Raw genomic sequence first — 26,676 nt, forward strand, 5'->3', positions numbered from 1 at the left:
TGACAGCGCTGTCTCTAATGCTGTGAAAAATTAAAAGGCTGAAATACTACCTATCCTACATTCACGGCCTCTGCAGCTGTGAGCACTCCCTCTTGTGAATCATCCCACTCCTCACCCCAACCCTGCGTGGTGAGCATCACCGTTTCCATTTCAGAGGTGGGAGGCTGAGCTCCAGGAGACTAAGGGACTTGCCTGCCGCCTCCATGAAACAGTTCTGGGATGGATGACTCCTAACCCAGTGCTCACCGTATCTTATGTTTCCTAAACTGATGAACACAAGAGACCGAACTGGGCTCAGTGTATTTTCTGAGTTGTCTGAGGTGCCCTCTCTGCTCTGGGCCTGTCTCTGCTCTCTTCTCCCAATTCAGACACTCCCTCCTGCAGGGAGGAGGGAGGAAGAGTCAGGAAGCCACATGAAACTTAAAAGACATACAAACTTAAGACTCGGCAGCTCAGAAAGTTACATGACTCACAAGGCTCCCATCCTGAGGTTTGAACAGCAGTAAATAAGCACTGGGGGGGTGAGGGGGGACAAAGTGTGATGGAGCTGTCTGCATGTTGTACTGGAGGCCACAGGAATGAAGCTTTCTGAGTCGCCACCCATGCTGGGGTGGGGGGGCTTTTCAGTGAGGCAGCGGCCTTTGAATCACCCGTGATCCTCTAGGTAAGCCCAATAAAATCACTGGCCCACAAAGCTGGATTTGGGTGGAGTCTTTTTTTTTTTTTTAATCTGTCCTCAGTGCCCTATCTGGGTTGAACAGAGGTTTGTTCGTGTCTCCCAAAGGAGTCACACAACAGCATGCCATGCAAGATGGCAACTACTTTGAACAGTTCACAATCACCAAAGCACAGTTCACTCCTCCCTCCCATAATGCTCCGCTGTACAGAACACAGCAGAGTGCTCAAACATGACTCTTATAAAAAGTGCAATTTACCTGCTAGCCACTAGAGTGCAGTCAATTTCTGGTCGCTTTGTTTTGGGAATGGCATACAGTGGGTACCTGTCCCCGTGGCGAATGAACACGTGAACCGAGACCAGCTTGTAATGATGCGGGGCGTGACCTGTGAGGGAGACACATCTTCCAGTTACCACACAACAGTGTTTTAGCAAGGGGCGGCTCGTGCCCAGACTGAGGGACTGAGGAGCCGGTACCTAAAGCAACCCAGAAATGGCAGAACTGCTTCTAACGGGCCTGAACTGGAGGAAGGCCTACTGTGCTGGGTGGGCGGATGATGTTACAGAACCACTAAAGACGGCAGAGGTTCATGAGAGGGCTTGACATGCCCCAGAACCCCCAAAGTAACCGGCTGAAGATCGGTGAGATCCGGTGAGATGTGCACATGACTGACGACTAATGTCTCATACACAGAGACTGGGGAAGGCCTACAAAAATCCTAGCAACAGACTTCTGCTCTCAATCCTCAGGAAACACAGTAGGACACAAATACGTGCATCCCACACCACCCTTTGATACACTTGAAGTGAAACTTGATGGGGACCCTATTTCACACTCCTTTAGAGCAACACTAGGTCCTGTGGACATTCACACTGAGCAGCTGAGTCACCAAGGGGACAGGCCAGCTTCAACCCCCGTCTGCCTTGCTCATATCTCACCAGACACCAGTCACCTCCACTACTCAGTAGAGTACACTAAAACCTAAGAGCCCATCCCTGGGCACGGCATAGTGACTGCTGCAGGATTTCAGCCTAAGCTGGCCAGCTTCTTGTAACTGCATGATGCTGCTTAGAGAACTTAGTCCCCAGGACGTCTACTTGGGTACAGAGGCCCAGGCTTCCACAGCAGGTCTACCTTCCATGCTGCGCTCGGCCACACTCGGAATGTTGCAGTACAGAAGAGCTTCATAAACCGGGTCTACTGTGGGGGGCTCCGTCACTGGGTCAGGCATGATCCTCTTCCGACTCTTGCTGCTTCCTCCATTCTTGGTTGTGGACACTGGGATCAGGTGGACTGCAAGGAAAGAAGACTAGATAAAGCGGATGCTACGTCAGCTGCCGTGGCCCAAGGAGGGCTGAATGCCACTGCAAGCATTCTCTCCTTCAGTTAGGGCTGACCTTAGTGGAACAAGAAGCCAGCCTCCCGCTCCAGAAGTGCACCTGGGACTTCCTGAATAACAGACCTCCCTCAGCATAGGCGAGAAGAACTTACTCCCCATTCTTAAGTTCCCAGAACTAAAAGTGCTTGAGGACACAGCCCCTCTTCACAATAAGCTTTCAGCTCCTGTAACTGTATCGGGGGGAAATCATTGTCCACTGGCGCCTGTTAAGTGCTAAAGGCGTGTGTGTGTGTGTGTGTGTGTGTGTGTGTGTGTGTGTGTGTGTGTCACACCTCGATTAATATCATCCTATCACACTCTGTGGTCCCTAGAGCCCTATCTCGGCAATCTGCTCACCAGTCCTCATGAGATTACTTCACAGAGGAGAGTCTGAGCCTACGGCACACGTGTGCAGTGAATAAACTCATTCTCATCTGTCTGCCTGGGCTGGCTCTCCCCACCAAGTGCAGGTCATGTAATATGCAATGCTTTGTCTATCTGGCATCCATCTTTCTATCAGTGAGCCCTAAGCCCCATGGGAGACTGACTGGCTGAGCTGACAGCACTCCTGTCCCTTGGCAGGGTGGACATATGGCCAGAACCAGTGAAGGTGATGACAGGGGAACCATAATCCTCTTCCTGGTGGGCTAGAGGCTCTCCCCGTTCTTTGAATGGCAGGTTGGGGCTACCCAGCCATCTGTCTGTCTGTCCACGGACAGGCTGTCTCAGTATTCCCAGTCCTTCCATGACGGGGCAATGTTTCTGCAGTTTCACAGTTTCACAGTAGCAGTCATGTTTTCATCTACAGTGAAGGGCATGCTTGTAAGCGAGGGAGCCTGCAAATCTAGTTGACTTCTAAGAGGCTTACCAACCACCACAAAAATAATAAAAACATATTTACTTATATTTATGTATACATACATACCCAAACAATAGCTGAAACTACATCAGCTTAAATTCTCTAATTTCTTCTGCATAAATATCTAAAATTTCCCCTTGCCAAACATATGTTATTAGCAAAGATAAAGACAATGAATACACTTACAGAAAGACATTTGCAACATGCATAACAGACAAGTGCCTGATGTCCCAAGTACAGAAGAACACTACAGCCAAGGTTCAGTGACGGATACAAACAGGCTAAGTGCAAAAACCAACAGCCAGCAAAACAGGAATACAAAAGAAAGCCACTTGGGGCTGGAGAGATGGCTCAGAGGTTAAGAACACCGGCTGTTCTTCCAGAGGTCCTGAGTTCAATTCCCAGCAACCACATGGTGGCTCACAACCATCTGTAATGAGATCTGGCTCCCTTTTCTGACCTGTAGGAATAAATGTTCTGACACTGTATACATAATAAATAAATAAATCTTTTTTTTAAAAAAAAAAAAAGAAAGAAAAAGAAAAAAGAAAGCCACTGATGAGATACATTTCCCCGGGTTGGAAAATCACACTTCAATAGTAACACTGACATTGGCAAGGGGTGACCCTTCCACACACTGGACACGAGGGTGGAAAATGGAACCTTCCAGAAAGAGTGACTTTGACCCCATGCTATTCCTTGGAATTTATTCTAAAAGCATCTGTCCCCAGACTCAAAGATGGCCAAAGACATTCACTGCAGTGCCACTGGCAATGAAACCAGAGAACAATCTAAAAATTCATCATTGGATGAAGAGAATACTATATCCAGAGAGTAGACTGTTCTATCTGAATTAAAAGAATGCAAAAGAATCAAAGATAAGGGAAGTCAATGAACCAAGTCACCAGGCAATAATACAATCCCCTTTGTGGAGAGAGAGAGAGAGAGAGAGAGAGAGAGAGAGAGAGAGAGAGAGAGAGAGAGAGAGAGAAGAAAGAAAGCATGCAGGAAGGAAGAAAGGAAAAGAAGGAAGGAGGAAACACACACACAGCCTATAAATGAACTAGCATCAAGAACAGATTACTTTGGCTCACAGTTTAAAGAGAATCAGTCCATCATGGAAGACATGATGAGGCGAGAGCTCACATTCCAATTCAAGTGTCAGGAAGCAGAGAGCCATACACGTGCTCATCTAGCTTTCTCCTTTGTACTTGGCTCAGGACCTCAGCCCACAGAAAGGTCTATCCACATTTAGGATGGCTCTTCCCACCCCAATTAACCTAATTTAGATAATCCCTCACAAACATCCCCCAAAATTTGTTTCCATGGTGATTCTAAATTCCATCAAACGGACAACCAAGATTAACCCTTACAACTCTACCCCTAGTCAACCTGACACCCAAACACACCCTCTTTATTAAGTCTAAACCTCTCATTCCTTATCCCTATAGACCCACTGCCATCTCATAACGCAAAATACATTCAGTCCAACTTCCAAAGTCCCCATAATCTTTCATAGTTCCAACACTGTTTGAAAGTTCAAAGTCCACGTAGCACCTGGAACTCAAGGCAATCTCTCAGTTGTGCGTGCCTATAAAAGAAAAAGTTATATATTACAATACACAACAGCACAGCCAAGTTCCACTGCCAGCTCAGGATGGAGCCTGGCCCCACTGGACTACAGCAGCATCAGCCTCTGTGTATTGGTCCCGAGGAAACACTTTCCTAGGCAGGTGCTTGAGAAGCAGGGAACCCCCTCAGCATCTTCTCAGTGTAAGTTCTCTCCTTTCAAATGCATCTGCATTTGCACAAGGTGGAGCCTTGCCCTCAGGACACCTCCCCTGCTGTCCCAGTCACAGCAAGAGGTCACTCTTCATAGATGATAATCCCCTTAACAATTAAAGCTGCTTCTCACCACCTGTCTCTCTACAGCTTTCAACTCCCTCCCTCCCTGGCACTCATTTCATCTCTCCCCTCCACTTGCTGCTTCCTTACCAGAGAACTCGACAAAAGCAATGTCCAGGACATAGCCCGATTGCTACCCCATCTTGAAATTTCTTCTGTCAAACAAGTTACTTTTAAATTCAGCTCTACCAGAGGTCTCAGGACACGTCAGAGTACAGCCAGATTCTTTGCCAGAATATAACATGAATGGACCCTGTGGTGGTTTGAATTAAAATGGCCCCATAAGCTCATAGGGACTGGCACTATTGGGGAGTGTGGCCTTGTTGGAGGAAGTGTCACTGGGGGAGGATGGGTGAGCTTTGAGGTCTCAGAAGCTCAAGTCTGGCCAGTGGTTCACTGTTATCTCCTGCTGCCTGTGGACCCAGATGTAGAACTCTCAGCTCCTTCTCCAGCACCATGTCTGCCTGCATGCCGCCATGCTTCCTGCCATGATGATAATCGATGAAACATCTGAAACTGTAAGCCAGCGCCAACTAAATGTTTTCCTTTATAAGAGTCGCCGTGGTCATGGAGTCTCTTCGCAGCAACAGAAACTGTAACTAAGAAACACCACCCCCAAAGACAGCCCCTACTCCAGTTTCTCACAGTCTTTGTTCCCCTCTGAGACCTCATGCGCCAAGCCACCACTCTCTGCATCCGGTCTTAAGCTCTCACCAAAAGGGCACATCAAGAACCCTTATGTATTCAAGGACTCTTCTAACCCAAACTCTTCCACAAAGCAGTTCCAAAGGCCACAGGGTCAGATTTATCCCAGCAATGACCCCACATCTCAGCACCAATCTTGTGTATTAGTTACGTATCTCATGGCTATGGCATAACATCCGAAAGAAACAAATTATGAAGGAGTAATCTATTTTGGCTCACAGTCAAAGGAGACACATTCCATCATGGCAGAGAAGGTGTGGTGGCAAGAGTGGGGACCAGCTGGCCACATTGCATCCACAGTCCGGAAACAGAGGACAATACATACTTGTACCTGTCATCCTCGGCCTTTTATTCTGCCAGGATCCCAGACCATGGAATTAGGGACCACCTACATTTAGGGTGGGTCATTACACCTCAATTCTAGATAGTAGCCCCTCACAGACATGCCCTGAGATTTGATCCCATGGTGACTTTAAATTCTATCAAGTTGACAAGATTAACCATCACACAGAGTATTCAGGCATTTCTTCCCTATGTGAGAGCCCAGCAACTCTCAGGAGATGTGCTGCAATGTGCTATCATCTGGGGAATGGAGGGAATGAATGTGGACAAGCATTTTATTTGTTTTCTGAGAAATACCTGTGTCAATTTAACATAGATAGATTTATAGTAGTCACATATTACATGCATTCTATATGCATAAAAAATATTTATTACTAGATCTTAACATACATGAACATATTTACAACAATAAAAAAACTTCTGGAGTTGGCCATTCCCTAGTTCAGAATTTGGCTGTAGCTGGAGCCTTTGTCTTTCCTCGGCTGGTAGATGTCAGAGAGGCCAATGCACAGCTCGGGTGCCTGGAGCTAACTTACTGTGGGGAGACTGGCAGCAGAGCAGACGTCCCACAGTGGTATCTTAATGGCTGGCCCTTCTGGCTGGGTAGCCCTTTCAGTTCTTTGCTTTCTATGGAATCTATCGAATTCTGGATCTGTGGCTAGCTTGTAGCTCACTTGCTCTGAGCCTAGGCCAAGGCATAGGACAGTTAAGTAGACATTTGAGTGGTGTGAGGACAGACAGTGTAGAATCCTGGATTATCCCAAAGCACAAACCGTGAGGTCTGGGGAGGTCAACTGGGAAGCCCAGTGGTTGGGAGCAAGTGACTCATCCACGACTCAAAGAAGCAGCCGTTTGAAAACCACAAATGAAAATTAGGTCATGATCTAGAAAGATCTTTGCTGCTTCCTCTGGCACTGGGGCTCCTTCACCTTGTCCATTATTCAGTTTGCCGAGGTGAGCCTGTGCTGTTTGTGACTCAGAGTCATCCAGACAAGATTTCCATCCACAAGGAGTTCTCTGAAGACTCTTCCAGACACCAGGCACTCACAGAAGCTCTCAGGCACTGTGTGTGTGTGTGTGTGTGTGTGTGTGTGTGTGTGTGTGTGTGTGTACATGTGATGTCTCCTCGACTCCATCTTCACCCCGTCGGCATTATGCTGCTCAGAGCCCACCCCCTAGCATGTCTCAGTCATGGTCCTGCTTGCTTGTAACTCCCCACAACAAATTGCTGTTGCCTGAATCTGCCAGGAGCTGCCTCCTACTGAGTTTATAAGTAGTTTCCACATCCCTCTCCCATAAGGCTATCCAGCTTCTGCAATTAGGCTTATACAAGAGTACATGCAAGCAGGGGTGCCCCAGTTTGCTAACCCACCACCCCAAATGCCTCTTTCATGTTGATAGACCCTAATGGCTAGCAGAGGACAGCACTCCAAAAATGCTTGCTGAGCTGAAGGTCTGCTCTGAGTCACACACAGTGCTCTGCTTTGATCCTGTTTCACTGACTTCTCTGGAGAATCTTAAGGTTACCCAAGCAGCCTGGGGGGCTGGGGGGGGGATGGCTAGAGACAGGCTTTTCTGGTTCTGAGAGGCTGATGTGTAGTGGGCTGCTGTGGTCAGCAACCTGGCTCAAGACTTGCTTCAGATCTCTGAGAGACCTGGTCCAACTGACCCATAAGGGGTGACACACAGAGAGTTCTTTTTGAGGGGGGCTGGCTGGGGAGGAGGCCTGGAGGGGCAGGTCCTTGAGGCTGGAGGATGCTGCCCCTTCCATTGTGCCACATGCGCTCTTGGGGGCTAGCTCTTCTGGACTGGACACAGTGAGTTGTGGGACAGGCTCAGAGGCTGGGAACACACAAACTATCTGGAGCCTGGGATCTGAGACGGCACCTATCCCATCAACCCTTGCCCGGGTCTCCTGTAATTCAGCTGCCTCACCAGCCCCTCTCCGGGACCACTAGAAAGATTGTTGTTGCAAAGCCAAGTGGTGATGGCACACGCCTTTAATCCCAGCACTCAGGAGGCAGAAGCAGGTGGATCTCCATGAGTTCAAGATCAGCCTGATTTATAGAGCGAGTTCCAGGACAGCCAGGGTGGTTACACAAAGAAACCCTGTCGGGAAAAACCAAACCAAACCAAACCCACTGCTGTCCCAAAGCAGATGACAGCAGCTTAGACGAAAAGGAGAAAGGGACAGTGGGGGTGGCATTGGAGTGAGAGTGGGCAGACAGATGGAAGGATCACGAGTCCCTCTGCGTAGGTGGAAAAATCCTTGAGTCTCAGCGTGTGCCCTGGGTCTACAGTGCCACTATGAGTAACATGCGTGACAGAGTAAGTGCTGCCTGACCGCCCCCAGGCACGCACTTTCTCTGTTGTGTGATCAGTAAGCGGAAAGAAGATTTATTAACCACCTCGTCTCCTCCATCACCTATTCATCCCGTCCACACCCCCACACTGCTTGAATAAAGATGCTGACAGGGTCTCAAAGAAACGACAGAGAACATTCCCCTTCAGGCAGGCTTCTGCTTAGGTCCCGGTGGTGGTTTGAATAAGACTGGCCCTTGCAGGCTCGTAGAGTTGAATGCTTGGTCATTAGGGAGTGGTGTTACTTGACAGGGATTAGGAGGTGTGGCCTTGTTGGAGGAATTGCTTCACTCGGGGTGGGCTTGGGGGTTTCAGATGCTCAAGCCAGGCCCAGCGTCTCTGTCTTCCTGCTGTCTGCCGATCCGGATTCCAGATGCAGAACTCTCAGCTCCTCTCCAGCACCGTGTCTGAGTGCCACTACGCTTCCCACCATGGCAATAACGGACTGAGAACCTCTGAGAACTGTTAAGCCAGCGCCAATTAAATGTTTCCTTTTATAAGAGTTGCCATGGCCATGGTGTCTCTTCACAGCAACAGGAACCCTAACACAGACAGTCCTATTCTCAGAAGCAAACAGCAGACTTCCTCGAAGCAGGATGACAAAATGCTCCCTGCAAGCCCTCCCCCATTCCCCCCTCCACCCTGGCTCCAGGCTTTACCAGCGGGTAGTGCTGTGACCCCAGTCCTGGCAGAGTACTAGCAGCCCAGAAGTGCACCATTGGTGGTAAGTGGAGAGGGAGTCAAAGAGCTTCCTGAAGGCCACATGCCGGGCTCTAACTCCTCAGGCTGATGCCTAGGCCTCTGTGCACCTTCATTACTAAATAAGAAAAGGGAACGAAAAGCACTTGAACCTTAAGGGAAGTGGGGCAGGGACTTCTCAGTCATGACACCTCCTGTGGCCCCTTGGTCCCTGGTTTGGGAGGACAGGGAAGACACAGTGGAGACTGAGCTATGGAGGAAATGCTGAGATGTGCCATGAATGGTCATTACCATCTCCAGACACACCCTAGCTAACAAGAACCTGGCCCAACCGCCAGAGCTTTGAACTTCTTCTGCATCTGATGATTACGTTTTGACTTTTGTTGATTCTATTCCTGGACCCATAGGATGGAAAAAAAATGGCCCAGAGTCAGAGCCATTACAACTTCCCAGACAGTCCATTAGCTACCAGCTTCTGGCTGGCCCGCGGTAATGCATGGGTCAGCGGGTATGTTACAGCCAAGCGTCTGGGGCCTGCTCACTACTGGGAATCTCTCCAACTTCACAGACACAGCCAGAGTCCCTCCTCCAGAGTGCCAAGCCAGTGTCTCTGGTGTCAGCTCATCTCCCCATACCAAGGCCTTGACCCAGAGAGGAAGACACAAATCTACTGATCCCTAGCTGTTACGGTTTGCATCGGAAATGTCCCCACAAGCTCACATTTGAGCACTTGTTGCCTGGCTGATGGCAGTGTTCTGGGAGGCTGTGGAACCTTTAAGAGGTGGAGCCTGGCTAGAGGAAACAGAGCTAGGGCAGTCCTTTGAGGTGACAGTCAGCCTCTGTTCCCATCTAGCCCTCTGCCTCCTGGTCTGCCACCTCGTGAACACATTCCCACACCCCCACCATCTCAGTCTCAGCCTCAAACTGCCATGATTTCCCCTTTATGGTGAACCAAAATCTCTCAGAAACCGGGAGCCAAAATGAAACTTTCCCCATAAGTGGTTTCTGTCGGGTACTTCGAGCAGTGACCCCGGCCCTCTTCTACATGTTGCAGCCTTAGACTCTGGTGCAAGCTCCTCACACGTGCCTCATGCCGACTCTAACGGGGCTCCGCACAGGCAGAAGCTACTGCACCAACGCGACAACTCCTTTCCTCCTGTGGAGAAGCCCCACATCCGGTGACAGCCATGTGCGGCTGGTTTTTGGTCAACTCTACACAAGTGAGAGTCATCGGAGAGGAGAGACCTCAACTGAGGAAAATGCCTCCATCAGATTGGCCTGTAGGCAAGCCTGTGGGGACACTGTCTTGATTAGTGATATGACAGGGCCCTGCCCACTGTGGACAGTGCCACCCTCGGGCTGATGGGCCTCTGATGTACAAGAAAGCAGGCTGAGCAAGTCACAGGGAGCAAGCCCGCAGGCAGCATTCCTCCATGACTTCTTCCTTGAGTTCCTGCCTCCAGGTTCCTGCCCTGACTTCCCTTCATGTTGGACTACAACTGTAAGCTGAAATAAACCCTTTCCTGTCCAGGTTGCTTTTGGTCATGGTGTTTTATCACAGCAACAGAAACCCTAGCTAAGATAAGCAGCTCCCCCCTCACCCCCCCACCCCCCCCCCCCCCCGCCACACACACACTCCCTACCAACACTATGGTCCAGTTGGGTATCCATGTGATTCCTCCGTGCCCTGTTCTCGCCATGCTAACTAACACAGGAAGGAACCTGACTCTAAGCAGGTCTAACAAGGTCCTTTCCAGAAAAGACAGGCTGCCCCAAAGGAAGACACTGGTGCAGTTGGAGCGGTGGCTTTCACGGCCCAGTCTCCCCCCACGCCCTTAGCATGTGTGACCGGTCTGCTCTTCCTCCACTGTACGGACACCTGGCAGACTAAAGCTCCATGCCGGGAACCACGCGTATCCATCTCAGTGACTGTAAACACCGTCAGGACACAGTGTCATTTCAGCTTTGTCTCTGGGCTCAGCTGCTCCACAAGCCTCTAGTGACAGTACCAGCCAAGAATCAGTTGAGGCCAAGGTCTAGCCAGCTGCATTTTACCTTACTAACTCAGGCCCGCCTTGCCCTGGCTGGGACCTCAGCCTGGGCTGGTCACCTCCTCAGGGACTACAGTCAGATGGGACTCCACTTAAGTCTGTCCATGGTTCTTACTGCTGAGAAGTAGCCTGGGCTGGGCAGCGCAAGGGTTCAGAAAGCAAAGAGTCGGGTCTGGTCCTGGCCCTGGGCAGACATCGCTGTCTAACCTCCATTTGTAAAACGAAGTTGACAATACCGACATCCGGATGTGGTGAACGACTTGAGGTCACCTGTGCATAGAGTATGGTAAAGGATCAAGACATTTCCACACTGGTCCTCCAAATGTTTATTCCTGTTCCTTACAAGTTCTTTAAAAATTATTTTTTTATTTATGCATAAGTATATGTGCCTGTATGAGTTAATGTGCACCAACATGCACACAGGTGCCCATGGAGGCCAGAAGATGTCGGGTCCCCTGGAATTGGAGTTCCAGGTGGCCGTGAGCGGCTTGATAGGGTGAACTTGGGTCCACTGAGAGAACAGTGGGGGCTCTCAACCACAGAGTCTTCTCTCCAGACACCTCCTACCCCCTGCCTTACAATTTCTTACCAGGTGTTCCTTCAGCGTGGGATCAGGAGGAGTCACTGGGTCCGGTGGTCCACACCCCAGAAGCACAGTGGGCCAGTCTCCCTCCCTCCCCCTCCTCAACAGCAGCAGCTTTTCTAACTCTTGCAAGCCTTCAGTTCACCTGAGTCAGCACCTTTCCTGAGGGGCAGCACCCCTTTCCTGAGGGGCAGCACCCCTTTCCTGAGGGGCAGCACCCCTTTCCGTCTGCCTCCACACTGCTCCAGTTTGTCCCTGTCACCTAAAGGACTCTGGAGTTCTCTCTCTTTCATCCGTCTGCCAAGGAGTAATGATTTGCTCTAACAGCCAGTTCCCACAATTCCTCAGCACTCCTCAGTCCACAAAATTATCTTAAATGCTCACCCTGTCTCCACACTGTACTGGATCAAAAAAAAAAAAAAAAAAAAAAAAGTCTGCTGTAATTGCCCATGAAAACCAGAACCACAAGACAGAGCTGCAGTTCTGTTATCTATCTGCCTTCGGTCACTTGTGTTAATGCTGGGCTGGGCCTTGTTTTACCAGAGGGCTGGGGAAGGCCAAAACCACAGCTGAAGACGCAGGCGCTTGATTTTATACAGACAAGACCGATCCAACAGTTGAACCTCAAGTTCCTTTGTGAACTTACTGAGCCAGCATATGCTGCCTTTCATGTTTCCCCCATTTTAATGTTGCCTCATCATGAGCCAACATTATGTAGTAGTAAGTGATGTAGCAAGTCACTAAGTGTCTGCTGAGCTGGCTGCCTGCGTGAGCCAGTGGACCATGGCAGAGCACGGGGACTCCGCGGGTCCCATCAGGCTGGAGGCCATTTACAAGCTAGCTGTCTCGACTTCTTTCCCCAGCATTTGCCACGGGGACCTAAGTTTATCAACTGGAGTGTGAGGGGTCCCTCAGTGGACCTAGCTTGGGTCCCACATGAAGCCTCGGAGAGAGGTCCAGAAACGACATTCCTCAGAGGGACACAGGCTGGCTGCTACCCAACAGGCCCGTTGTGGTGTGAAGACCGAAGACCCCAAGTCACAATGGAAATAGTAATTAGAGACGGCCAGAGAGGGCATGGGGAAGAACTATGAAAGGGACCTGGCTCCCCTTCACCCCCAACTCTGAGAGCCGGAGGATAACCCTGTTCTCTCCTTCCACCGTGTGGGATCTGGGAATCAAATTCAGGTTGTCTTGGTATCTACTGAGCCACCCCGCCAGCCTGGACTCCTTGACCATGGAAACACACATGGTTTCCGTCTCTAACCCTTGACCATGGAAACACACAAAGGTCTTCCAAACACCCCAGTTCACGCACACTGCTAGAGTTCATGCCTTCCTTCATAAAATGTACACAAGAGAAAGAACAGAGGATGGTCCAGTCCCCTGCCTGGGTACAGGCTCCATACTGTTCTGTAGCCAACAGGCTTACGTAATCTCGACTCCCTTTATCCTACACCTACCTGTATTGTGATCAGTAAGACTATGTGTGTCATACACAACAGGCCTTCAGAGACCGCCAGGCTGTACACACCGACGGCTGTCTATAAAGAGCACATGAGGTCGAGGAAGCGAAATCTAAACACGGGCTGGAGAAATGGCTCAGAGGCCCATCTGTAATGAGATCTGGGGCCCTCTTCTAGCCTTCAGGCAGAATACTGCATACATAATAAATAAAATATTAAAAAAAAAAGAATCTAAACAATCAAGACGGCGTCACTGCTGCTTCCTCTGCTCCTCTGTGCAGAGGCCACTTGAATTCACAGGCTCTACCAAATGTTGTTCTTCTCTTTCCCAGTTGACCTGGGATCCAAAGCACACAGGGCAGGGACAGAGCATGGGGTCCGGGGACTGCAGGAAGACGCTGGCTCCGCTGACAAAAGGTGCCAACAGAACCACACCACACACACACTCCACTCTCTCCACGGACTCCTAGTCTGCCCACCTGAGACCTTCGCGAAGGTCCCCTCCCTCCCTCCCCGGCTTCTGAACTGCTCCTGTCTAAGCAGCCCCACCCAGCTGGAGCTGTCTTGTCGCCCTCCACCCTCTCTTGCTGCCTCCCCAGGATCTCATCTTTGGCCCACCTTCCTTTCTTTTCCCAGGGAAAAATACAGCTGTCGCAGAGACTGAGCAGGATGGAGCCAGAGGTCTCAGATGCCAGGGAGAATGACTTTTCAAACAAGAGCTGAAAGTTTATTGACGTGAAACTGGTAAACAATTTTTAAAACCTGAAAACATTGGCTGGGCCAAACCAAACAAGTTCACAGCCTCTACACGGTCAGGTTCTTCCCAGCCCAGACTGCATGATGGTCAACACAAACCACAGACAGTGGCTGCAGACTCGCTCTTCCCTAGGCCTTCCGCCGAGATCCACTTTGGACAGGGCCCTGCATCCATGCAGCCCTCACATGCCTCCAGCCATCCTGTGTACCACACTGACCCCCGGCCCCACCGCCCTTCTCTGAGCTCTGCACACTTCTTGTCCAGAGCACTCTTCCGCTCTCCATGTCTGTCTGGATGTTTCATTTCCCTCAGCTTGTCTCTTCCTTCCGAGTAGATTACAGCAGGGGACCTCTGAATGAATATGTGGATGAGCAAGGCATCCAGAGACTGCCTGAGCCAGACTCCTGGGTGTCAAGGTAGCGTCCCTCCATCCCATCATACCTCCCGAGTCGTTATACAGCCCCATGCACACGGTGACATGCCAGGCTTTGCTCTTTCCTTCCGAGGCTAACGCCTGCATCTGAGCCACCCCCAGTCTTTGCGTAACTGAAACAGCCTCTGAGTTGCGTCACCCGGTGTCACCCTCCCACCAGTTCACACTATACATGAGCCACACCCGGGGACTGCTGATTCCTAACACAGATTTCTGGGCTCGGTTCCCACCACGAGTCAGATTCTGTAGGGAGGACCACAGACATTTTTGTTTGCTTGTTTAGGAGTGTGCATTTGAGACAAGAGCCCAGAGCAGCGCCAACCCCAGCACTCAGATGTTTACATTCTGGAACAAACAGAAGTGGGCTTTGCGCTCTCCAATATGCTGACTGCACAGCGGTGTCTCTGCCGCTGCGGCTCCCACTTGCTCTGCCTCTGCACAGCCTCCATCTGCCAGGGACACTCTTCTCTAGTGTCCTCCCCAGACAACTCCTACTCTCCCTCAAGCATGACCTCAGATGCCCCCGTCCTATACTCTCTCAAGCATGACCTCAGATGCCCCCTGTCCTATACTCTCTCAAGCATGACCTCAGATGCCCCCCATCCTACTCTCCCTCAAGCATGACCTCAGATGCCCCCCATCCTACTCTCCCTCAAGCATGACCTCAGATGTCCCCCGATTCCCCAGACTGGACAGCGTTCTCGTCCTCTATCCTGCCACACCACTCTGCCGTACATACATGATCTTAATTCACTTAACACACATCAGGGTTACCATGTGCCAAGCACTGCACTGCAGGTTACAGAGTCCTTTACCAACTCTATCGGTCACTATCTCACTTGACAGAGAGGAAACTGAGGCACGGAGAAGGCAAACAGCTTCTCTAAGCTCGGAAAGCTGGTCAGTGGCAGGACAGGGCTTTGGTCCGCGTCAGGCTCCAGACTCGGTGCTCTATCCATCCCACCATGCCCCACCCCTTGCCTGCCCAGCACTACACTGCATTCCGAGTCGCTGCTCCTGATATACCCGCACTGGTCAGAGAGGGGTCTGCGGCTGCACAGGGACTGAACTCCCAGCCCAGCAACAACTCAGAAATATTAGCTAAAGAACAAAGCTGCACGTACTCCCAGCACTGGATCAATAAGGAAAGATAAAATTAATAAAATTTTACAGTTTAGAGTTTAAAGATACAAAATGTCCAGCCTGGCACTCTACTCCTTAGAGTGACCTTCCAGAGTGTGCCGACTCCTGTGAGGAGAATACACCACCCACGCCACCTTGACACAACACTGACTCCTCAGAAGCTTTATGCCTAATGCAAACATGTCTCAGTGTCCATCCGGGTCATATAGAACAGGCCAACGCTGCTTGCAGAAAGGACGCTTCAGACACTGAAGACAATACTAGCTTTCACTACTGCAGATGAACACTGCTGTGGTCAACTGAGGTTCTGCCCAAGAGGATGCTCCCTGATGAGTGCCATATGCACCATATAGATTAACTGTCAGCCAATGTGCTCTGATTAAAAGCAAATAAATGGATGGCAAATCTCAAGTTTTCTTTCACCAAAAAGCTGAAGTCACATAAGCTCTGACCGCCTTCTGGGATGCCAGAATACCATGAGATCGCACTCTGGTGGGACTCTGGTTTGCCCACAGACTTACGGTTAGTGTGCTTCTGTGGCCAAGGGTTTTCCCAAAAGCTCTCAGCTCTCAACCAGTCTTGCAAAACCATAATGATTAGCTCCATTTTACAGAAGAAACAGCAGCTGCCACGAGCCAGGGGCTTTCCTACATTCTTATACCAGCTTTGCAAGGGAGCAGTAGGTAACTAAGAGGCTTGCGCCAGCCGAGGGGTTTCCACACGTGTCCATTCTCATGCCAACCTTGCAAAATCACGATGATTAACACTCTTACGAAGGAAGGCCCAGAGTACAGCTGCTCAATGAGGAAGCTAACATTCAAATCAAGGCCACAATTTCAGAGCCTGAGTGTGCCCGTCACACCGCCATTTGGGGAATGCTGATGAGAACACAGAGAAGTGAGCACAAAATACACATTGAAGAAATGTGGCAAACAGGAAAAACGAGTGATTAGAAATGGGCAGAAAAAGCGGAAAGGAATGATTCAGATGTCTTTGGATCCTAACAGTTTTCCAGGTCGAAACAAAGGATCCTTGAACTTGAGAAGTTATTTTCCCACTGTATACATTTCAACATTAAGGAACTGAAAATATAAAAACAAAAAGTAACTTTGTTAAGGACCTTCAGCACAGGCAAGTATTATTGAAGATGGACGTGTTGAGAAGCTATGCACAGTACCTTGTGCTGTCTGGGCCCTTCCCGACCCCCTCCACAACGCTGAGCACCCAAGCTCTTAACAGATGTGTGTGGCTTGACTATTCACGTTCTCTGTCCACCCAGAGACATGCTTGTTTAAATAATCCATGTTAAACAATCCCATTTCTACATCCTAACCTGCGTCAAAATGTTTCCATATCCAAAATATCAACAAGAAAATTAATCTACCAACAAGATATAATAAGATACACAATAGTTTCAGAAAATGAAACCATAATTTTTAATTAAAGCACACAAAAAGTTATAGTTGATAACCTCAACTATATTGTTTCAAATAATAATACTGCCAACATGGTATTCAAAAACTTTGTCAAAGAGAGCAATAAGGAAAAAACACATGTATGTTTTAGGGTAAGAACGAAAGCCTGAGTCAGTCTTTGTTTTATGAATCAATAAAGCTTCTTATACTATAGTAATAAGCAAGCAATAAAGCAATCAAATAAATAAAGCAACTAAGTGTCATTTCTACAGAAACAGGCAGGTTCCAAAGATGCAGTTTACCTAGAAGGAGAAGAGCAGCACGGACGTCCATTTCTTAAGCTTTCTGAACTGCAAGGTACTCCGGAATAAAGAGCTCAAGTCCAGCCAGGCCAATTTATTCCGCAAAATTTCCCTTAAAAAAGTGTGGCTGAAAAGTGGCCCCCCTAACAGACGAACATTCAGAAGCGTTGTACAAGCAAGACACACAGGGCCATTCAGTGCCACCCAGGCCAGCTCATGCGAGATGCCTGAGGAACCCAAGCGAGCCACATTTCCCTCTCACAACCCGCCCAGGCTGACTGCAGGTCCCACCTCCTTCACCGAAGGGTGGAAAATTTCCAATGAAAAGCTACAAACAACGAAACCACTGAAAGCCAAACCCCCTTTTTGGAAAGGATTTCTATTTTTTGCAGGCCACTGGCCATCTGGGGTATTTTTGCACGTCTATGGCCACCTTCTCTTGAGCACTTCCAATACTGGAAGGACGAGGTAAGCATTCCGAAGCCTCTCCACTGTTAGAATGGCCTGTCGCGTGCACAGAGGTGAGCCCGTACCACTCTGGTGGTAAATCGGGCACGCCTGCTCAGGGCTTCCTTTCATCACCACCCACTCGTGATGCCGAGTCCCCCACATCCCTCTGCACTCACCACCTCCCACTCACCGAGCCACCTGCTCCTCTTTCTGCCACTCAGAGTGAAACAGAAATGCCACCTCCCCATAGAGCTCCTGGGGGTGACAAACACTTGCCTCCCACCCATCGGGGTGAGGTGGTAAACAGAGAAGCCAGCAAACACACCAGCTCTCAGCACTGTGCCAGCACCGCCTCAGTTTCCAGTACACAGACTCCGAAGGACAGGGAGATGCTTTCAGAGTAGACAGAGTCATTCATCAATAGACACTCAGGAGATACCCACTCTGTGCTGGGCAGGTGGGGCCCTGAGATACACGGGGAAACGGCACAGCGAGACTTCATGACTAGTGAAAGGGAGCTGGCTCAGGGAATCCTGATGTACATCACAGAAGCCTCAAACCCTTGGAGCAGTGGAGGGTATCTAGAGGGGAAGAGGCAAGGGCTGACAGGATGGAAGGAAGATGGGGAACAGCTGGCCCACGCTGGGTGGCAGCAGTAAGCACAGGGAAAGGCCGATTCTTTGGAGAAGGCCAAGCAGGGGGCACACAGGGGAAGCGGGCCAGCACTGAAGGGCTACAATCAATGAGAAACTGAGGCAGGATTGGAGCCCTAGGATAGCCCCTCTCATGGAAAGTGTGGGGAGCACAGATTTGGGGTAGAGTATGAGCATAAGGATCCAGTGGAAGATGATGGATGGGAGGCCCACAGACAAGCTTCCCCAGAGTCCTTATTTTGCTACCTGGGACCTCCCATGAGCGGCCTCTGTCACCCAGGGGCCAGGTTTCATAGCAGCAACCTAATTCTCCCCACCCTGTCCTGAGCTACTCCAGCCCCATCAGTGACTGAACATAAAATGGCCACTTGGTCTTTAAGGAATCAAGGGTCAAATGCCTCTGCTCAGCATGAGAAATCAGGATGGCCCCTCTGTACCTTGGGGATGGATGTCAATGAGAATAAGCAAGCAGTTTAGGAATGTATGTACAAGTTCAAAGACTGTATCATGAGTCTGGGTGTGAGTGTGGAGGCACAGGCCTAGGAGGCTGAGGAAGGCGGAGCATTAGTTTGGGACTAGTTTGGGCTGCAGAGTGAGACCTGGACTCAAAGAAAGAAGAGATGTCAGTTTAGGACTCTTGCTTGCAACCATTCTCCATGAGCACCGGCAATGAAAAAGCCCCACGTTTCCTCGCTCCCCACAAGCCCAGGCCCTGAGTTTCCCAGCAAAGCCACCCTCCTGCGGTCCTCAACGCCCTCTGTACTCACAAAACTGCAGGCTGAGGCTCAGGAAGGCCAGCAGCCCAGCCAGGGCCAGCAGCACCAGGAAGCGATTGCGGTAAAGCATTATTATCTGTTCTACTTTCTCTTCATGGTTTCACCTCCAATCCGGAACCCGTCCTGTGGAGAAAACAAAGGCAAGGAACAAAATGTTGCAGAAGAAAGAGAGGTCTGTCACCTGGAAGTAATCCAGTTAGCCCACCCCCCTGATAGGGGGGCAGGGATCCCAGCTGGAGGACACTTGCTCTACAAGTCTTTGCCCCCAGAGAAACCCAAGTGAGAACGCTCTGCCAGGTGAAGAGAGTTCACTAGTTCTCACCTTATCTGCCATCAATAGATGAGGAGACCGTTTAGAAACATCACATTCCAGAGAGAAATGCAAAGAATATTCATTGAGCACGTACAAGCCATAGACAACAAACCCGGCACATGGACCAGCTCACCCCATTCTGACCTCGAGCCTTTAAATCTTCAACTTTTTGATGAACCGTCTGTCTGCCAAGATGACCTTGACCTTGCATCATAATTTCGACATCAGCCATTGCAATGTGTCCCACAATATTGCTTTCAGGGATGCTGGGTGTGCTTCTATACAAACAGGCCCCTCAGCTTGTCAGAGGAACGGCCCATTCCAGACCACTGAGCCTGCAGCTCCCTCTCCTCCATTCTAATTTCTTGAAACATTAGAAGTGTGCAACAGAAATTTTACTGTTTAAATATTGAGTAAGATCCTTAATTTTCCATCCATGGAAAAACAGCGTACTCTAATTTATTCTAGAAGCCTTACATATGAGTTCTGTTTATTATTGTGTGTGTGTGTGTGTGTGTGTGTGTGTGTGTGTGTGTGTGTGTGCCATAGTGACCTGTGCAGATTAAAGGACAACTTCATGTGGTCAGTTCTTCCCTTCCATTTTCACACGGGTCCTGAGACTTGAACCCGGGCCCCCAGGCTTGCCTTCACCTGCTGAGCCATCTCACCAGCATACTGGGTTTATTTCTAGTTCTCACTGGAAACCATATTTTTCTTAGAAAACATTCTTTTCTTTTTTTTTTTTTTTTTTTTTTTTCGAGACAGGGTTTCTCTGTGTAGCTTTGCGCCTTTCCTGGGACTCACTTGGTAGCCCAGGCTGGCCTCGAACTCACAGAGATCTGCCTGGCTCTGCCTCCCGAGTGCTGGGATTAAAGGCGTGCGCCACCACCGCCCGGCCAGAAAACATTCTTAAGATTACAATAATAAGCCAAGTGGTGGTGGTGGTAGTGGCGGTGGTGGTGGCGGCGGCGGCGGCGGCAGCGCACACCTTTAATCCCAGCACTTGGGAGGCAGAGGCAGGTGGATCTCTGTGAGTTCGAGGCCAGCTTAAGTCTATATACAGAGTGAGTTCCAGGACAGCCAGGGCAACACAGAGAAACCATCTTGAAAAACAACAAACAAACAAACAAACTATTATAACAACAACATTATAACAGCTACTACAAACCCGAGTCTTTACCCATTTCAAATTCGATTGAATTTGAATATCCAGAGCCTGGATAGACAAAATCAGACAGTTCACCTGCTAGTGTGAAGATGGCGTGACTGATGTACCAGGAGCCACCAAACTGCTCACTAGGGTGAGGTGGGAGCATGACACGTGGACGGGGTCAATAAGCTACTTATGAGGAAGTTTATCTGCTGGGCGTGAGGCAAGAGCCAAAGCCCTGCACCCCTTGCTCCCCATCCTCTCCCCTCCTTTAGGAAGGGACATGCCAGGATTTGGGGGTGGGGGTGGGGGGGTACTTTTTCTAAAAACAAATGAAAACACACTGCCACCTCCCAGTGGAGTGGACCACCAGCAGCACCTCTCCTCTGTGGGAACCACCTTGGCGGCCCCTTGCTAGGCAGCAACCAACCTTCATTCCATTCTTCCAGGTGCCAGGGACTCCTAACTGCTCACAACCATCCATTTCCAGAGGTTTCTAATCACCAAGCACAGTGTAAGCTGGTGCCACATGTGCCCCAACTGTCACCTTGCTCACAGGCTGCTAGGTTGGTGCGTGCATTTCTGATGCACACACGGGAAAGTGAAGCTTGCCTGTCACCTTGTTCACAGGCTGCTAGGTTGGTGCGTGCATTTCTGATGCACACACGGGAAACTGAAGCTTGCCTGTGAGAAGTTACTCAGTGGTGCCCGGGTGTGGAGGGAGGTCTCTGCGGCTCTGGAGTTCTTACTTGTGGGCTGCAATGTCTCCTTCAACATCTACACAGATTCTAGTCAAACACAGGCCAAGCTCACTCGCGGTAGGTCAGAACAGCCACCTTCTTTCTGTGGCCATGGGTCTCAGAGGCCCTTAGTGCCTAATCTTTCCTGATTGGGTTTATTCTCTCAATGATCTAATACAATGATTCTGAGGGGTTTTGTTGGTTTGGTTTGGTTTTTTTTTTTTGTTTTTTTTTTTTGTTTTTTTTTTTTGTTTTTTTTTTTTTTGATCAAGGGTATCACCGTGTAGCCCAGGCTGACCTCAAACTCACAATCCGCTGGTTTCATTCTCCTGGATAACAGGAGAACTCCACTCAAGCCTTGGTGATCCTTTCAATTTGGGGATGGGAGGCAAATAAAGACTGTGGAATGGGAAGAAAGGTTTAGAGAAAAGTTTGGTATCTTTGTACTATCAAGTGAACTGGGGCTGTTCTTCATGGTTTCCTCTGCCATCTTCTTTTGTGACTGATACCATCTTTGAACATTCTGTTCCTCTACATGGCCATCTTCTAGAGCTTCTGCGGAGGCAGCACTGGGGGTCTTCCTACTGTCAGAAGGGTCCTACAGGCCTGACTGCCCAATGATGCTGTCTTATGTGACGTCAGCAGCAGCCTGGTGCAGAGAAAGGGCTCCGTGCTGGGGGGCCAGACACATAACAAGCTTGCTGACCGATGCCAATGACTTACTCTCCCCAAGGTAGTTTCTCATCTGGAAATGGGGACTCATTGCCTCAGGGAATTGTGTGGACCAAATTCAAGGCTAAATACAATCCCCGGCATGCAAGAGACATTCCAGAGAATATGGTTGTTGTAGCTATCTTGCCTACTCACTTTGCCATTGAATTCTTCTTCTAAGGAAACCCAGCTTAGGATGGAGTTTCTTCACCCATTTTTTGGCTCCTGCTGGATAGATGAATACCCAACATTCTTGTGTTCTTATCCTCACAGCTCCCTCTGTAGCTCTGCTTCAAATCTGGTCTTGGGTCTCTCACTCGGGCCGGTGCTGGCCCAGGGAAATTGTCCTTGATTCTTGGATCCAGATGGCACCTCCTGCTTGTAGCTAGAGTTTTCCTGCCTGGCCCACAGTCAGGACAAATCTCTCTTACCCGCCAGTCCCACAGCCGCTCAGATCCAACCAAGTAAACACACAGAGACTTTTATATTGCTTACAAACTGTATGGCCGTGGCAGGCTTCTTGTTATCTACTTCTTCTATCTTAAATTAATTTCTATTAATCTATAAGTTGCCACGTGGCTCGTGGCTTACTAGTACCTTACATCTTGCTTGTCATGGCAGGCTGGCAGGTCTCTCCCTCTGCCTTCCTGTTCCCTCAATTCTCCTCTCTGTTAGTCCCGCCTATACTTCCTGTCTGGCTACTGGCCAATCAGTGTTTTATTTATTAACCAATCAGAGCAACACATTTGCCATACAGAACATCCCACAGCACCTGCTCCAGTACCTCCCAGCCTAGACCTAGCCTGGTTGCCCTGTGCTTGCACATAGGAGGCAATGAATGGCTTTCTTTGGCTGCTAGGGTCCATCTGGCCCTTCATTAACTTTCTGCCTCCAGCCTCTTGGTGGATTTCCCAGAAGAGGCTGCTAGATCTGCTGCACAGGTCCTGCTGTTTTCCTTGACATGGACTTTTCCTAAGGAATTCACCACAGTGTGGCTCAGAGCTGTCTGCAGGTGGGCGTCAGGTAGTGACAACTGCTACTTGCTGAGCTAACTCCAGGTTTACAGCATGATGCGATTCTTACAGTAATGGTTCCCAATTCACGCCTTTTCTGTATCCATGGACTATGTATAAGCTCCCAAACTGACTCCAAATTTAGCCCAGAGACTTGCTTTGGCTAATGGGAAAATAGCAGATGGGTTGCACGCAGGGGCTCCAAACGCACCGGGGCTGAACTATGAGAGGACTTTCAGGCTTGTCTGCCAGAGGATGAGAAACGACGTGGAACCAACAAAAACAGCCCCCACTGAGGCTTTCTCCAAACAACCAGCCTTCTAATCATTATACATGAATGAGGGTACCCTAGACCACCCAGCTCAGCCAAGCCTGGAGACTTCTATCAGCGGAATCAGTCCAGACCAGAGGAAACGCAGGGCCAATCCACAAACTCACACACAAATGTAATGACTGCTGTTTTAAGCCGGTGAGCTTTGAAAACTTGATACACAGCAAAAGTTAACTGGCAGGAAAAAGAATAAAGGTCTTGCATCTTTACCAGAAAACACAAGCCAGGATTGGCATCCCACAATGCCATTCTCTGTCTTGTCCACATTCCTCAACTTGTTGAGTACTTATGGAGAAAGGGACTGTATTTAGGCTCAGATGTAAAACACAAAGGGTATGTGGGGTTGACCAGATGGCTGAGTTCATGCAGCTTCTAATCTCTCGATTGCTGTCATTTCTGCCTACCCTGACTTTTCAGTGGGAACATTCCCCGTTCCTCTTCCATTCCCTCTGGGTTTCTGTGCCCTATCTGACTCTCCAGTGAGGTTAAATTTCCACCTACACTGGGTCATATCCTCCAGCTCTGCACACAGCCCAGCCCAAGGGTGACTAAACTGTAATGTAAGACACATGGCATCTTCTGGGGTCCACTTCATTTTCTGGAGTCCACTTCAGCAGAGAACATGGGAATGGAGACCATGCTTTGTTCTTAGTTTTAAAATGGCTCAATAGTGTTGACAGAATCCAAAATCTGCAGGGATTTGAAGACAATGGTTTACAGCTGAAGCTAAGATGCCCAAGGGTCGGTGAGTGCTTGCTGATGGGAAACGACGGCACAGTTCTGCCACTGTAGGTATTCCCTGCCCCGCGGGGACACTCCTTCCATGAAAGGGGACCTAATTGAGTGGCAAGGATGAGGCTCCAGAGGCCCATAGAACTATGCACCATTCCCAGTTCTGTGCTTATTTCCCGCACACTCTCAAGACAAGAGACTGACTCTGTTTCTGAGTCGTGAGATCATAACTTCAGTAAGCCTGGGGGTAAGAACACGAGCAAGGAGACACTGTGAATAGTAAACACTCTGCAGAGGCAGAGCAGCTGGTGCACAGCAGAGATGCACCACATCTGACTCTCCGGCTCTGGTGGAGTTACACAGACGCCATGCCTACCTAAACCAAAACATTCACTCTTTCTCCAGAACTGCTGTTCCTGCTTCATGTTGTGCTTTCTTCTCAAAATCCTGGCCACTGGACACTTCCCTAGCCGCTGGCCCATATCCCTAGCCTCAGGGCAGACAGCCAGATCTGTAGCCACGTTCATGGCTCCTCTTCCATGGTGAGACTTCAGCTCAATTGCTGTGGCCAGCCTTGCCCAAGGGTTTCCAACCTGGAACATATGCCTCAACTTGTAAGTTCCCTTAGCAAAAAGTCAAAGATCACCAAGTGGCCTCTGTTCCCTCTGTAGTCCAGGATGCAGCCTTGATTATCCAGAGCTCTCTTCCCCTTTTGCTATGTCAGCCAAGAGGCTAAGAGAGGCACTTGGTAAGTCATGCTGTCCTTGGGTTTCCTTCCTGCCTTCTTCATGCGTGTACCTTCACAGGAGCTCTGTGCTTACTACTGTCCTCAGACAACCCCACCACACCAACACAGGTCACAACAGCCAGGGCTCTAAGACTAGAGGGAAGCCCCACAGCTGCTACTCACAGCACAGAAAATCAAATCCACGGGACGGCTCACTGCTGTGCTGGCTGGGTGAAGGATTCTGAGGGACTATAGCTCCCTCATTTCCTATTCCCCAACATCTCTCAGGTCCCATCACCTTCCATGGAAAGACGGTCTTGGTCCAACATGCATCATAACCAAACCCAACTCCCTAAAATATTCCTGTGGACACAACTGTTCCATGTTCTGGCTGAACGTAAGATAACGTTACCTGTTGTGAGGTGTCCAATGGACATAGCTCCAGTCCCTGGTTAAAACTACCTTAAACCCAGAATTATTACATTGAATTTCTGATCACAGGAAAGTCCCACTAATTCCCTTCGACTCAACCATAAATCTGAGCAGCAGAAGAAAATGCAGAGCTGAACCAGCACAAGATAATAAGCAGATCCCCTTACACTATGGTAACTACCGTTCCTGAATTAAAAGGGAAAGAAACATGTCGAAGGCATCTTTCCAAGCTACTATTCCATCATTAGAGGCTTCCAGAACCCAGCCCTGTACTATTTTTTACCTTGTAAAAACCAAGAATGCCATATGAGGCAACAGGCTCTGCTTTCCCCTTTAAAGCATGCAGAATTTAGGATTTTAACTGTGACCATGGCTACTCCAAAGAAAATATGCATTCAATTATCTCCCATCTGTGCAGCTAAAGTACTTTTACCAGGAATAGAAAGATAGACTTAAATAAAGAAAATACTTGGGATAGATTCTATACTCTGATTGGTTTCGGTCATAATCATTTTGGCCTAAGTGAAATACATAATCATTGGCCTAAGATAAAAAGAAATCATGTAACTGTAAAGTAAACACGAACCAAGCACAGGTTAAGGCTGCATCTGAAGAACCCTCCTTCTGAGGTCGCCTCAAAGAGGAGCTTAATTGCAAAATCAAAGCTGCCTGGCTAAGAATAAACCAGCCTTGGTGACTGATGAAGATGGATGAATTCTGGAGCCGCCAGGAAAGCCCAGGAGAACAGACTGGAATGCAGTACTGGACAGGGTGCTCAGAGCCCACAGCGGTTAGTCTGGGTCCAAAGCTCTCCAGCTCTAATTTGTAAGCTTGCTTCTAAGTGGAAGCCAACTGGTTCATTCATTCATTCACTCGCTCAGAGTATTTCCTGACATCAACAGGTGCCATGCTAAAGGACAAAGACCTCAGGCACAGGACAGAGAATACTTCTGGGGGGTAAAAGGAAGCATCTTGAAACTTAACTGAAATGCACTACAGATTTACAGAAGAAAAGATATGAGACCAGGAATTGCTGTAAAAATACTCAGGTTGCGGGGCTGAAGAGATGGCTCAGCACTGCTATCCCAAAGGACCTGAGTTCAATTCCCAGCACCCACATGGTAGCTCAAAAGCATGAGTAACTCCAGTTCCAGGGGATCTAATGCCCTCTTCTGGCCTCTGCAGGCGCTGCCTGCATGTAGAGCACATACCAAAACACCCAGACACATGAAATACAAATAAATAAATCTCAAAAACAAACAAACAAAACAAAAGACCCTCTGGGGTTTGAGGAAGGGTAAGGAGGCTGGCAGATGCTGCTGAAGCTGGTGGTGGACTGGGTAAGGGCTGGTTCAAGAGGCTACTTTAATCTGGCTGTGTGTTGTTTTTACTTGTGAGTTCAGCACAATAAAGCAAGTTTATTTAATAATAATCTTCAAAGTAAGTCTAATTAGTCAAGCCATGAGTAGGCAAACATTAGGAACATGCAGGAAACCAGAACCTCCAGGGAGGGAGAGGGCAGCACAGAGGTTGATTATGCCCAGACTAGGAGACAGCAGGTCGGCTCCCTGG

General features: G+C 49.2%; 1 protein-coding gene across 6 annotated transcripts in view; it reads right to left on the minus strand.

Annotated features, from left to right (window-relative positions):
- Positions 1-26,676, minus strand: part of Pxylp1 (2-phosphoxylose phosphatase 1) — a 66,725-nt gene that overhangs the window by 12,311 nt on the left and 27,738 nt on the right. For all 6 annotated transcript variants that reach the window (XM_059268405.1, XM_059268406.1, XM_059268410.1 and 3 more), the window contains 3 exons: positions 18,947-19,078; positions 1,812-1,970; positions 936-1,062 (listed from right to left, as the gene is read on the minus strand). In XM_059268405.1, the coding sequence (XP_059124388.1) occupies positions 936-1,062; positions 1,812-1,970; positions 18,947-19,025 (365 nt within the window). In that variant the 5' untranslated portion in view covers positions 19,026-19,078. The remainder of the gene's footprint in view (positions 1-935; positions 1,063-1,811; positions 1,971-18,946; positions 19,079-26,676) is intronic.

Source organism: Peromyscus eremicus, chromosome 7 (assembly GCF_949786415.1).
Source record: "Peromyscus eremicus chromosome 7, PerEre_H2_v1, whole genome shotgun sequence".
Classification (NCBI taxonomy): Eukaryota; Metazoa; Chordata; class Mammalia; order Rodentia; family Cricetidae; genus Peromyscus; species Peromyscus eremicus.